General features: G+C 44.9%; 1 protein-coding gene across 1 annotated transcript; it reads right to left on the bottom strand.

The window, feature by feature from the left end:
- Positions 1–1,304: 1,304 nt before the first annotated feature.
- On the bottom strand, positions 1,305–14,045 carry KIFBP (kinesin family binding protein). Its single transcript, XM_005512778.4, has 7 exons — positions 13,654–14,045; positions 10,977–11,075; positions 7,589–7,668; positions 7,306–7,489; positions 6,140–6,224; positions 3,470–3,579; positions 1,305–2,763 (listed from the first exon to the last, which is right to left on the bottom strand). Exons 1-7 carry the CDS (start codon positions 14,005–14,007, stop codon positions 1,885–1,887), a joined length of 1,791 nt encoding a protein of 596 aa, XP_005512835.3. The 5' UTR covers positions 14,008–14,045; the 3' UTR covers positions 1,305–1,884.
- Positions 14,046–14,455: the final 410 nt, after the last annotated feature.

Raw genomic sequence — 14,455 nt, 5'->3', positions numbered from 1 at the left:
GATATGACAGGGTTATTCTATTTGAAAAGAAGAAAGTCATTTTATAAGCTGGTTTAGCCCACAGTCTATCCTTCCCTAAAGTACAAGTGCAGTTTGGTAAGCCAACCCTTGCTTTAAAAAATTTGCTCCAAGGCCCTCACGTGTGGAATAATAAAGCAGGGGTGGGGGGTTATGTATCACCTTCTTCTACTCAAATACGAAGGTAAAAGTTAATAGAAAACAATTCACTGTCAAATTATGAGTTTGTGGTAAAAGTGCGTGCTAGCTTTAATTGCAATCGTAGATAAAAATAATGCACAGTTACAGCGCGCTGAGAACCGTTTCACTGAGAAACTATGGGCTGCCCTATCTTCAGGCTATGGGAAAAACCAAACGGAAGATCGAACAGCAAAAAAGAAACTCCTGGAGGCTGACTAGACAATTATTTAGCGAAACAGAAACAGCACACGCACGTGCACACGTTGTCTACCTTATTCTGTACGAACACAGGCGGCTGGTCTAGTGTTGAGCTTTGCTGCCTCTCGTTTCCAGCACGCCTCAGTCGGCCTGTTTGTTTGTGGTTAGAATCTTCTGCAAGCCAGTTCTGCAAGCTGGAGAGTTTACCACGTTTGAAGATGTACACGCTTGCTTGCGCATCGTTTCCCGTCATGCTCTCCCAGTTAATGTCATTTTTCCCCCCCTCATTTTCTGAAATAATCCGGTTCTTTGACTGCTCTCCTTCAGTGCCCTCTGCACGGCTGGGAACACCTTCCCGTGAACCTGACAGTGACAAGACTGCTGTTGCATACGGTGGCACTTGTCACTTTGTCACCTTGTCACTTCACTTTCCCCATGTTCCCCAGCATCTCTGACCGTACCCCTTAGTGTTTGGTTGGACAATGTCCTCAGCCTACGTTTTGTCTGAAACGGGTCCTGGTTCATAATCCTTCTGTGGACAACAGAAATACAAAGGCAATCTCTGTGTACGTTCTGGGTCAGAAATGCAGCCTGGTCTTCCATAAAGAGTCAATAGGTGGCTAAATTAGAAGAAAATGAAGGAAACAGGTCGTATAAGACCAGGAACACTGCCAGGCCAGCAGATCCTTAATAAGAATCAGGTCAGCTGCAAAAGAGAAGTCGGCATCCCAAGGTACCTCCTCCCACCACAAGCAAGAAAGTTTGCTGCTTTCTTAATCTTGACCTTGGCACTTGAGCCGCTCGAGTGTTTTTACTGAAGACACTCCTGTGGAAACACTTTCACCACTATTTATTTTGGCCAAAGTTGTAACATATATCGTATCTTATTAAGACACAAGGAAACAGAATTCTAAGGACTCTGAAAAAGCACGTAGCCAAGCTAGTCCATTTATTGAGCCTCTATCAACTAGGTTCTGATTAACAGGAAAAAAGAAAACACTGAGAAACATACAAAATAAATACGGAAAATAACAAAGTTTCCTTCATACGGATAACATCTTCTGGGGACAAAGGTCAGAAGAGGTAAAATATTTTATAGCTGGGAGAACGTGCCTCAGGTTTCTTAGAAAAATCTTCCTAGAGAAACAGATTCTCTTGAAACAATTTTCATACAGCACTACATTTAGAAACTGAACCATGTGCCAAAGGAAAAGAATATAAGGGAGGTTTATATTTACATACAGGGCAAATGCTAATGAGCGTTAGCTGGACATTCACTTCACTTTACATTTAAACTTTATACCATTAGTGTGGGTGAGATACCGAACTGGAGGGCTCTGAGGTTTTCACAAGTTACGCTAGTGCGGGCCCTGGGCCGCACCGCCGGGCTGCGGGCTCCTCGTGCCGCCCGTCGCTACGGGAGCCGTCCCACAGCACCGGTTTGACAGGTACCATCGTAACCGCGCACGCTCCTCCGAGGGGAGCGTTTCAGATGAACGGACACAGCTTTGCTCTTAGCCTCTCCATTCGTGTTGGAAGAAGGCCCACCATCTCCTTACTGAGTTCTAGTTCCGTTTCAACGGCACGGACAGCATCTGGGTACTTCTCACAATAGTCTACCAGAAATGTGTAATATTCCAATGATGTCTGCATGTTTTCCAGTTGCTTTTTACTATCTGAGGTAATAAGCTTACCATATAGCCGTGCAATATGAAATTTAGCCACCATTGCAGGGCGAAGAACATCTTCCTCGAGCACTTCAGGAAACACCTTATCTGGGTTCCTCAAGGAATCCAAGAAGAGTTCATAATATTTGATGGCTAACTGAGCCAGAGAATTGATTTTTTTGATTGTGTGGGAGTCTAGCTCCTCTAGCCTGTTACCAATAGCCACCTTTAAATCCATCATCTCATAATAGGTGTCAGCTAGCTCAAACTGGAGCTGCCGACTGATCAACAGATAGTACTGCGGATTCAAGTCTGCATAGATAGGCTCCAGCATGTCTATTCTACGCTTGTGCATTTTGCAACGTCTCTCATAGTCTTCTTCAAAGAAAGCAAGCACTTTAAACAAAGCACTATGATCCTGAACAATTTCAATGTGGTCAGTAACGTAACCATCAACCTGAAAGAACTCTTTTGCTTCCTGAACATAGTTCTGGCCAACTAGGAAGATTTCTCTGGCTTCTTGGAAATCTAGAGGATATACACTGCTCACTTTCTCTTCCATGGCTAGGACAGAGTCACATATATCACTCGTCCCGAAAAGAACAGCTTTCTTCCTGCCCTTCTCTTTCTCATCCTCTTCTTTCTTCCTTTGGGCTTTAAGCTCCGATTGCCTGTCTGGATCCAGCTCTCCTATGTTATCCTGAAATGACAAAGCACACTAATTAAAAATGCACGTGGCTTACATGAGTGACTTACACCAAATCATCTTATGTATGAGTTACCTTTGAAATACAACCTAGTTAGCAACCAGACAGCAGACACGTTGCCATATTAGACCTTATATTCACAAACAAGTCACGTAAATGACAGTCTCTGTTCTGTAAAAACCTAAGACAATTTAGTCTCTCTACCCTGTGTGACAATATAGCCAAGACAATAAATGTAAAGCCCAAAGGCTCTGCTTCTGCAAAGAATTTCAGCAAATTATGAGTTTTAAACATTTAAATGAATAATTAAATGAATGAAATGATTGCTTGAACGAATCAAAGGCTTGAATGAATGAGAACACCAGCACACAAAACTGGCATATTAAAACGTTATTATTACAGTTAAATAAGGAGTAATCTGCCAAATCAAGGCACAAGAAATGACGCACAAAGGAGGGGAGGTCGCGGAGCCGCCGCACAAGCAGCGCACTGATCACACTGCGGAGCCGATCCCTCTCTGCTGGTGTCCGAGGGCTGCACCGAAGCCCAAGCATGCTACAACATACCTGCCGCATCGCAAGCGTTTATTGTATCCTTCATCAGGCAATTGTTTACCATTTGCTACCAACTATGAATTGCAAACATAAAAATATACTGTGCTCTTAATGAACGACAGCTACAGAACAGGTCTTCTGTTACCTCAAGTAATTTGCGAGCGCTTTGCAGGAGATTCAGGCAATACTTAATCCAGCACCTTGCAATTTCAGCTCTCCTCTGTCGAAGGTCCTGTTGGTCTTGTTCTGTTTCATCTGTTGAATGGACACAAATACATAAAAACCATAAGAAAATTCGAGCATTCAAGCAAGAACCTCACATTTTACACGTGAAGAATACATTACTCGTATTTCATTTTTCGTTGGTTTTAGGTAGAAATATGTTCTTCATGTTAGTTTATAGAATAATTCTGTAAACTGTCATTCTGGTAGAAAAACAACATAGATTAATATGGATTCATCATGCATTAATTCTTCCAAAAAAATAGATGATAATGTATGTTTAAGAAGGCCTTTGATCTTGAAGGCATTTTACTTGAAAAGACACTCATGTCTCTTTGTAACAAGAGAAGGAACTCAGAACAACCTGTTCTCTGTGATCCAGCTGGGTCCTGGTTTAGTTACAAACAGACCAGTTCTCCAGCAGTGAACTCTCCTCTCAGCTGAGCTCTTCAGTCACCGCACTTTTCGGGACTTGGCTGCACGCGTTTCAGCCACCGTTCACCGCGGAGCCGGTAACGGCAGCGAGGGCACGCAGAACGGGCCCAGGCTTAGACTGCTCGCTGTGGCAGCCAAGGTTACTGATAAATTCGTGTTTGCGAGGAGGGGCGGCCAGAACAGGTGACTAAAATTGACCAGGTATCCCATCCCGTACATGTCACACACCCTGTAACGTGGGAGATCACGGGGGTCTGGCTCTCTTTGCCCATGGCCGGCATCTGAAGAGGACCCTGCCTGTTGTGCCTGTGATCCTTGGCCTGGTTCCAGCTCCAGTTTACTGCAAGGTGCAGCCCAGGACTTCTGGGTGCCCACTCTGCAGCTGCGCCACCCAGGAAATACAGGATTTGCTTTATTTGGTATTATTTTTCCCTATTTATTAGTAGCATTAGTAAAGCATTTTTAATTTTGTTTCCAAGTTTCAAGTGTCTCTCCCTTTTCCTCTGGTTACCCTTCCCAGTGGGGAGGGTGCGGGGTTAACAGAGAGCACCTGCCACGGTTTATTGTCCCCCGCAGTAAACCCGTCCTTGTTTCTGAGCATGATTAGGGCATTTGTAGTGCAATGGGCCCCAACTTGCTACCAAAAAAGGGAAGAAAAGTAGGGGAAACTGCCTTTGGTTAATCTACCTGCTATGAAAATAAGATTAATTAGCTCTACGCCTTCTGTATTGTTCTCCCCGCAGTCTCCTCCCTGTTACAGGAAGGGAAAACACGATGTTTACTCCGCTAAAACAAACACAAATATCCCTACTCCCAATTGGTGTAACAAGTCGTCAAGATAGAAGTTAGCTGACTTGGCCAAAAATCACAAAAGAAATCTATAAAGTACAATTAAAAATAGGACTCTTACCTACCACGTCCAGTCTTGCACCCGAATTTGCAGCCGTAACTGACTGTATGTTTCTAACACACCTACCGAAAACATCACATCGTTTTCTGGCCTAAGTATTGAGCGGTCAGGTAGCTACGAAAGCCCATCAACACTGGTTCAGTCCTACTGAATATTTCACAATACACTGTTTTTAAACAGCCTGACAGGTTTGCATAGACTCTTGACAGCCCTGTTTCCCTGAAAGTCAAAAGCCTTAGGACATCATCCTCAAAGTACTTAAACAGTAAGAAAGGCAACTGCGTAGAGTTCTACATTTTTTGAGCTAAGTGAAATATAAAAGCAGTTTAATTAATGTACTGTCACTGAACTTCAATTAAATAAAACTCTGTTGCGTCTATTCAGGTTATACTTTAACCTGAAATAACATCATCAATGGACTAAAGAGTTTGGGTTCTAAACGTCTCAAACCATTAAAAGTTAACCAACATATTCACTGTTTGAAGTCAGAGTTACGAACTCCCACAGGGGCTACCCTGAGTACCTGCTCACCTCCAAAGTTAAAGCCCCATTGATTTAAAACTGCCAAGTTCCATAAGCAAAGACTAAGCCTAAACCAGAGGTTTTATTTTGAGTACTGACACGTATCACGTAACCACAGGCCCTTCAAATTGTGGTCAGTTCTCTCAAAGTTTCTTTTATTGATCTTCACTCTGAACAGCAAAGCTGCCCCTTCGCGTCGATACCCAAAGCGACAAGGGGAGCTACAACTCCAAAACCTGCCATTAATGAGGCTGCAGCATCCAGCAACAAACGGCAGCAGAAGCACCTTCTGGATTTGTGGGTTTTAAGACCTGCAGTTTCCACCCCTCTTTTAAAACTATTCCCAGGAAGCATCTGGTTCGGTTTACTGAATCATTGCCCTCTGATCACTGGGAGGCACAAGTAAGCTGCGTTTTACGCACACGTACAAGAACACGGGGTGAGCAGATTCACTGCCACTATTGAAATGGACTTTGTTTTAAATGTCACTTCTATTCTGGTATGCTTTCTGAAACACCGGTGACAAGCACTTGAGATTTCTCACAAGGTTTACTCATAGCCAGTCTTAAACTACAGTACCAGCTCTTCAGAAAGGTTCTACTTTATCATTAATCAAAAAGATTTTAGAAAATTGATACTGGGATAAGCTTTGCATGTATTGCTAGGCTTCACCTTCATCATTATGTAACAATGATGCTTAATTCAGTAACTTCTACATGAACTTACTGTCTTCAGCAGATGGCGCCTGTTCAGCTTGGCTAAAGATGACGCTGGCCGCTGCCAAACAGTGGCGGGACTCCATAAAGCATTGCTGAAACAGAAACAGCAGCGCTCAGCACGGCCACGAGCAGCCCGAGCGCTGCTCTCGGCTCGGCGAGCCCCTCACCCTCGGGAAATGACAGAACCGAGGCTCCGCAGCACGGTCCTCTGGACACCGGCAGAAAGACGCTATTTTTCTACATCTACCACTGAATACTGCGTTTTCCAACCAGCCATCTTCTCTCTAGCACAGCCACAATAGCAAGCCTTGCTTTTAGTATTAGATACACACACTGCAAACATCTTCACAGTTCTGATCTGTGCTGCTATCGCTTCCTTGCGGTAAAGGAAGTGATGTCTTGTGGTAAAGACCGTGTCACGGGGTGTTAGCTGGAGTGAGCTGGACATGCAAGTCGACGGTATGTCAGGTTTCCGTTCCTTTACTCGTATTTGGCAATGCATTGTTTAATGATTAGTGCTAACAATGCATCAAAAAGACATGGAAATTACACGTTACCACTGAAAGTAACATTAACTGGCTTCAGTATGGCAGAAGTCTTGTAAGCATCAGAAAAAAGCATGTGAAAAGTCTGGAATATGGAAATACCTAAATAAGCCCAAAGCATTTCAACACAGATGTGTAGAATCAAACAGCTACCATCTTACATATTCGCTTTAATGTCCACATGGGCTCAAACAAGTCTTAAGTATGTGCTAAGGTACAAAATTTGTAGGAAACATACAATGTGCAGTATCAGATGCTTTTGGTTTTAAATTCTTCATTGTAAGAAAACAATATAGCTGTAAGAAACAATGAAAAATGAAGTTATTACAAGCTTCAAGTTTTACTTAGAAGCATCACATCACATAACTACTGACACTTACAAACTACAGAGGTTTTACGTCTGCACCCCTGCCCATTTCCCCATTGCCATCACAGCACACGGGAAAGCCACTGTGTCCTCTTGGGAAAAACGGACAGTTCCATGTCAGAACACAACTCCTGGTTTTTCAGCACCACGTTTTCAGTTCGACATGGAGCCCTGTCTCAAACACCTGTTGTTTAAACAATTGTCTGTCTTGACAGCTACATTTGTGATACAATTACAGCAGGAAAACATGAGGTGTGTTACCTTAGAGAGATAGTACTGGGACAGAGTAGCAGCGTTGAGTGCCCACTCCACTGGGTAGTAGCCACAATACTCAAGTTGTCTTTTAAGAGTAGTATGGCAATACTGAGCAGCCTTCTCAATCATCTCCAGGTGTTGGTAGACTTGTGCCAGATAATACAGAGTATGTGTATAGGCTTTTTCAAATCTGGAAAATACAACAGTCTCTTTAGACTCCCCCCGTCCCCCAATACACCTTCATACGTGCAAAAACCAATAATCATCTAGGTATGAACTACACGCTCACCTTTTGGATCTTTCTTGGTCTGTGAGTTTTTCTTCTTCTGCCATGAAATGTTCACTGGGATCCAGGGGCGGATTTCCATCCTGCCAGAGTACACGATACAGTCAGTGAACTATGCTTCTCCGTCTTTGGAACACAATGCTCCCTCTAATGGCTGCACATGGATCGGCATTTTTCAATCCCAAATTGAACACAACTTAATGCATCGACACCTATCTCAGTGTCACGAATCAATTCCACGAAACTCAGGAGATTTAAAGGAAGAAAGCCCTAATTCTGCACGGAATTACAAGGTCTGCAGCTTGTAGAAGACTTCTGCTGATGTACTTTAAAGTAACGCGTGCTGTGTGCACCAGGAATACCCAGCCTGGATTCTCCAGGACCACAACCAGGTGTCTTAGTTTTGTATAATAACATAATGGTTTTTAAAGCATCCATTTAATACCAAGCAGGCCTTCAAGTGTGAAACATTCACTTGCCCAGCTGCACTCATCGATGGCAAGAAAACATGCTGCAGGAAGTACTGCAAAGAACGGTCTGTGCAGAGAGCGCTCCGCAGACCTGCCGTGAAGACCTGACGCGGCGAAATGTGACTCCTTCATTCACCAGCTAAGACTATTCCTTCAAATACACGAATAAGACAACAGGCAATGTCTTTGGAGGTTGAGGCAGCTAAACCTTAATATAAGGTATGACCTACGTGCAAGTTATTAATGATGTGAACTACTTCATTTAGAAGGCTTTTCTTTTTAAAATACAAGTTCTGTCAGAATCCTTATACAGACAACTATACACTGTACAGCATTGTCGGGTGCAACCTTGCCTTAAAACAACTGCCTATCAAGTTAGAGTCAGCATAACTGGCAAGCCCAACAGCTTAACATTGCCTATGGTAAAGTTTTATTAGTCTGTGCTTACCTAATTTCCTTTGTAACTGTGAATAACTTCAGATGCCAGTTCCAAAACGCTTTCCACAAAGGTGCCCTTTGTCCATTACACGGTGCGTCTGGAAGGGTGCTCAAAAAGCAACACAGCCCAGTTTCCTGTGCAACCTCCTCAGCCCTTTCCTAGCCCCGTTTATTTCGTAGCCCAAGAGAAAGTAAGACAACAAATAAAAGGCAGCCCAGAGAAATATTTTTCATAAGATAACGTGGACTCAGGCAGCAAGAGAATCAAGGGTAAAGAATGCACTCACCTTAAAGGGAAGTAAATGTACTCTTATGTTTGTACTTCTCACTAAAAAATTCTCAAAGGATTTGTTTGTTTGCTTTTAATGGAAATATTTTACTCGTCTTCAGAGATGAACAAATGAGTCTAAACCAGATAGTGACAAATACATAAAAGTGTCTTTGACCTACTAGAGAGGTGTAGACTTTTTAAATGATCTTTTAATCTGTAGGGTTTTCTGTTTATACCTCATTAATTTTTAAGATGTGAATTTATTACCCTCCATCTTGTTCTCTTTAGATACAAAGCCTTCCAATCTCACAAAGGCTACCAGACCTGCTAACAAGATTTGCAATACGTTCTGGCAAGACTAGAGCTATTCCTGCAAAGAAAAGAGTTTAAATGACACCGGTAAGCAAGACCCTTGTCTCCTTCCTATAGCTACAGATATATGCGCTGATGGCAAGCCTTACGCCTTTAATTATTCTCAGGAAGAGCTGTACTACTCTCTTGTACCACGTAGACTTCATCAGCCCCAGTTCCTGCTAGACCCAGTTAGAAAACAACTAAATGTACCAGTTCAGGAAAATGCCTTGATCTTCAAGAGTTTATCAAAGATCCCCAGACAGGAAGGGTTTTTATGGCCTAAAAATGAGCAATTGTTAAGAAAAGTATATTCACATTTTTATAGTTTGTGAACAATGCATCTTGGCATGGTTGTACAAATCCTAAAGATCAAACACCGCTGCAAGGAACTCAGGTCCTCGTTGTAAGCCATAAAGCAGCGAGACAAGCTCCCTCAGCCCTGGGGTATTTTAATTCTTTGCATATCAGGTCAAATTCAGTTCAGTTTTTTCAGAGAAACGTGACACAAATCCAATGAAGTTATCACAAAAACACCCTTTCCTGTAGTTCCTTTAAGGATAGCTACTTTTGACCATACAATGCCTTGAAATGTAAGTGGCAAAAAAATTGTGACAGGTGATCTGATGTGGGCTTATTGACAGTCACATACATATGCCCTGACCTGGTGGTAAAGCCCAGCAGGAATATTCACTGGCCGTGACCCAACAACACGTGCAGATAACTAACAAAAATTAACCGCTCCAGAAAAGTCCACAGTAAAAAGGTGAAGCAGTTGGCAGCATTGTTTAACCCCCTGAAATATATATGGCAGCGCTGGTTCAATTTCATAATCAGTGCAGCAAGTGGCAGAATCTTTTAGAGGCGATGTAGAAGTCAACGATATGATGCCTGGCTGGTATATGTATCTAAGTGGAACATGGGGAATTAACCAGAGACAGGGTCTGTAGAGATCCAGTATCTCTAGCAAGACCAACCAATCCGGAGGGCAGAATATAAGCAGACAGGCTTCTTAGCAGCAGTTTTGTTTTGTGGATCCATTACCTCCCTCTCCTGTCACTGCAGATCAGCACAGTTACAAAGGCGGCAATACAGCAGTAACCAACAGAGATTAACCCATTCTAAAATTTCCAGGAGAATCATCTATGCTATAAGCCAAGTTCACATAAAATCTGAACCACAATTTGATTAAGTTCTGTCCAGCCTTTATAGTCGTCCTGAAACACAGATGCTGCTCCTTTAAGGCCACAAATGTTTTTAGCTCACTTGAGCACTGTCCCTGAGGCAAGTCAGTGGACAAACAGCTTTGCAAAGAGCTTAAAAATAGCACAAGGGGTCTTTGTTGGTGCACAGCAGCATCCAGACGCAAAACGTTGTTTAACATGCATGAGAGGTTCAGCTGTTTCTAAGGCTGTCCTCTTGGATATGGAACTAAACCACTCGCGTCCATGAAATATTGTGCATGGTCGGAGCAAACCATACAAATGGTACAGTTTTGTTTCCTTTTCCCACCAAAAGCAACGCACTGACATTTTACAGGTTTTCCAATATAAGATTAAGAATAGTCTTAATTAAAAGCCAAATTCTAGCTGGCCTCAACTTTGGATTATTGACTCCAAGAGTTTTCAAAAGGGCCAGTATTTTAGAGCAAAATTACCTGAATAAGTCTATTTTGAAAGTAAAAGTGATCCTCAAGTTTGCCTCTTTTGTTAACGGCACAAATTGTTACCACTTTTCAAAAGTATCGTAGCAGCCAATTTAAAGTGCAGAAACTCAGTTCCATTGTATGTTTTTCAAAGACTACTAAACATGTAAGTGGCACGCGAAAGCCAGGCCTGCGCAGCGTTAGTGAACACAGTACCTCTTTCATGTACTGGTTATACAAGGCTTCTGCGGATTCCAAGTAAGTCTGCGCAGTTTTAATCTCATCCCTTTCAGACCACAGGAAACCGAGGTTGTTCTAAAGGTAAAAGGAAAAAGATTAGTTATTTTCCCATTTTGTTCCATTTACATTACACATTTTCTCCAAACAATTTATCAGTCTTCGTCTTTATATATACAATGTTCTAATGCAATGGATTTCAAAAGCAAAAGCTGTGCCCAGCCGTTCTTTTGCAAGTTGCTCACAGCGGAAGGTTCTCACAGCGCGGCAGATACGTACAAACGTCACCGAACACACTGCCACTCTCCGTGTCTGCTCTGCTAAACTGGGACTGGTGTGTTCAAATAACGACTGGTTCCCCACCGTATGTTCTGTGTCTGATTCATGCAGCTTTTATATAGTATAAAATATCATCAAAACAGACAAGGAATTAGACATTTTTCATCGTGACTGTAAAAAATTTGACAGGAAAGAGATATTCTAGGAAGGAACGTTTGTATATTTTCAATAATGGAAAGAGATTAAAAGAACTGTTAAGATACAAAAGCTACAGATTTTGAAGCTGCCTTCAAATTTAAGTTACAGCAATGTAACATGACTGTATCTGTGAACCCATCTTTTACAAAAAATACCTCTACCTTTATTAATCAGATGAAGGCATTAGTAAAAATCTAGGTCTGATGTGCTAACAGGACCACGAAAAAAACCTTCAAAGGAGTTAGAACGTGTAGTTGTGTGTCAGCCCTACATCCTCTTCAAATCCATTTATTTTTGTCATTTCTATATGAAAGCATCACGCAGCACGATGTTTATGAACAGAAACACTTTGCTCGTGGCCAAGCAGTGGAATGGAACAAATTTAATTAGACAGGAACTCTGATACACATCCTTATGCAGCAGCTCAGAAATGAGAAGCAGGGCTCCAGAAACAGGAAAAAGAGACACTCCTCCTTTCAAAACAGAAGTCGGCGCCATGACAACGTACTCTGTACATCCTGGAACGTGGAAAAGTACCGCCACCGTTGACAATTACTGCTTTTATATCAGAAATGTTTGTTTAATTAAATACGCGAGTCTTTTCGAGCCCTGGGGATGGAAAGCTGAGGCAGGTTCACTGCCCAGCCCTGCTCCCAGCTGGCAGTGCAGGCGGCAGCGCGCCCGTCTGCTGTTGGACCGCAGCACTTCGCAGAAACTTCATCCTGCGGTGTCCTAACAGCCCCAAACCAGCAGGATCCGCACACACGTTTGTCCGGCAGGGAGCAGTGCTGCCTTCCCACACACCGCTTCAAAGGCACTGTGGATCCCTGTCCCTCGGCCGCAACCGCAGCAGCTCCCCAGGAACACACACTGGGAAGGTGTTACGTTGTGGTCACCGGCTGCTCCAGCAATCTCTGCTACGAGTAACAGATTTGTCATGGTGTACCCAAAGCATCACACGAAGGACAAGCAGATATAACCTCATGAATCCCAGACATCTGTATAACTAGCGCCTTTCCACATAAACACAGAATTCCTCGACAGTTTTGCAGTGTTTGACAAGAAGTACTACTGAGCCTTTTCTAATTAGAGCAGCCATTTTTGACAGAGACATCTAAATAACTGTGCTATTTCAAGTCTAGAGTTAGAAATGTAACCATACAACAGCTGCCACGGTGGACAGGTTGAGCAGAGGCCCTTCTGTGAATCTTCACATGATAAGAACTGATTTTGCTAACAGTATTACTTTCTTCAGAATAAAGAGGTGAATATTATCGCTTTTCGACACTACAAAACTATGTTTTCTCTACTGGAATAAAACATAATAGATTAAGAAATACCAGGTAAGGCTGAAAAGCAAACACATGACAGCTTTTAAGAACGATTTAGCTTTTCAGGATCCTGCAACAAACAAAAGCATCTCCCAACTTTGACAACAAATGACAATTAAGGAATCACAAATAAGCTCTGCACACAGGGAGGTTTAGACTGGATATTAGGAAGAAATTTTTCCTGGAAAGGGTTGTGAGGCATTGGAACAGGCTGCCCAGGGCAGTGGTGGAGTCACCATCCTGGAGGGGTTGAAAAGGCGTTTAGATGAGGTTCTTAGGGACAGGGTTTAGTGCTAGAGTTAGGTTATGTCTGGACTGGATGATCCCGAGGGTCTCTTCCAACTGAAATGATTCTGTGATTCTATGTTGACTGTCAAATCTACAGATCAAGAACATCTGTTCTTGGCAGCACCGTTAAGTGCTCAGCTTGAAGAGGTCTTCCAGTGCTTGCCTCTTGCTCAGCTCTTACAGGCCCTGTCTCGGTCTATCCTGACGAGCACACCGATTGCCAACCCGCGGTTTCTATTCGGAGAGCACGGTCTGGACGCCCCGCACGCCCAGAGGCAGCGGCACGCCGGGCAGAGAGCGGCGTCCCTCCGCAGCCCTCACCCGGGAACCGCTCTGCGCGGGGCACAAGCTCCCGGACAGCTGGCCGCGCTCCGGGGGATCCAAGTGGCACCAATCTCCCCTGTTTTCAGCCCATCGCAGACGCCCCACAGCACAGCCCACGGACACAGCCTGGCCCATGGGCACCGCACACGGACACGGCACAGCCCGACCCACGGACACCGCCCCCCGGCTTGCTGCCGGGTCAGCCCGCCCCGCCCGCCCCGTGGGCCTCAGCGCACCTGGGCCTGTATGTAGAGGGAGACGCAGTCCGGGGAGAGGCGGTGCGGCTCCAGGAGCTGCGTGCAGCGCTGCAGGTGTTCCTCGCCGGCCGACAGCTCCTCCGTGTCGGTGTGGTTGACGCCCAGCTCGTACTCCAGCACGGCCCGCCGCACGGCCAGCAGCCGCGCCTCGCCGCCCTCCTCGGCGGCGCTCAGCAGCTGCTTCACCTCCTGCAGCAGCGCCCGGGCGCTGTACTTGGAGCGGTAGGGCTCGGTCTCCGGGTCCTTGCGCGACTCCACGGCCGAGAGCGTGCGGGCGGCGCGGAACTTCTCCCGCACCGCGGCCCACCCGCCGCCAGCCGCCGCCGCCGCCATCTTGCCTCCGCCGCGCGTCACGCGCCCCGACGCGCCGCCAGCCAATCGACGCCGAGCAGCGGCGGCCCCGCCCCTTCCTCCCGCCCCGCCGCCATGGCGACCGCAGCGCCGCCCCCGTCTCCTCGTCCCCATTCCTGACGTTTTTTTCCCAGAACCTCAGCGACGGGGTTCAGGCAAACGGTACCGAGAGCTGAGAACCAACAGATGGCGACAGGCAAGCAGGAGCGCCCCCACAGCCACCGGGACGCTCTTGAGGAAGCTGTGAGGGGCTGGATCTCAGTTTTGCTGAAAAGAGCATTTTTTCAATGCACAGGCTGCGGAACGGACAAGGCGCAGTAACCGTCCGTGTTTGGAAGAGTTGTTTCTTCACAGCACTGAGTTTCCAGCGAAACACTCGCCCCCTCAGGCATGATTGGCAGCAGCTGGTTTGCTGGGCAAAATGGAAAAG

The sequence above is a fragment of the Columba livia genome, chromosome 6 (assembly GCF_036013475.1).
Source record: "Columba livia isolate bColLiv1 breed racing homer chromosome 6, bColLiv1.pat.W.v2, whole genome shotgun sequence".
Lineage (NCBI taxonomy): Eukaryota > Metazoa > Chordata > Aves > Columbiformes > Columbidae > Columba > Columba livia.
The sequence above is the reverse complement of the archived record's forward strand: the minus strand, read 5'-3'. Positions and strand labels throughout refer to the sequence as shown.

Bases quoted from the DNA above. Each gene is read 5' to 3' on its own strand.
- KIFBP (XM_005512778.4), bottom strand. From the start codon at position 14,007: ATGGCGGCGGCGGCGGCTGGCGGCGGGTGGGCCGCGGTGCGGGAGAAG. The intron at 7,669-10,976 runs GTACTGTGTTCA...GTACTCTGGCAG, and splicing joins ATAACCAGTACATGAAAGAG to GATGGAAATCCGCCCCTGGA. The intron at 6,225-7,305 runs GTAACACACCTC...TTTCTGTTTCAG, and splicing joins CCCAGTACTATCTCTCTAAG to CAATGCTTTATGGAGTCCCG.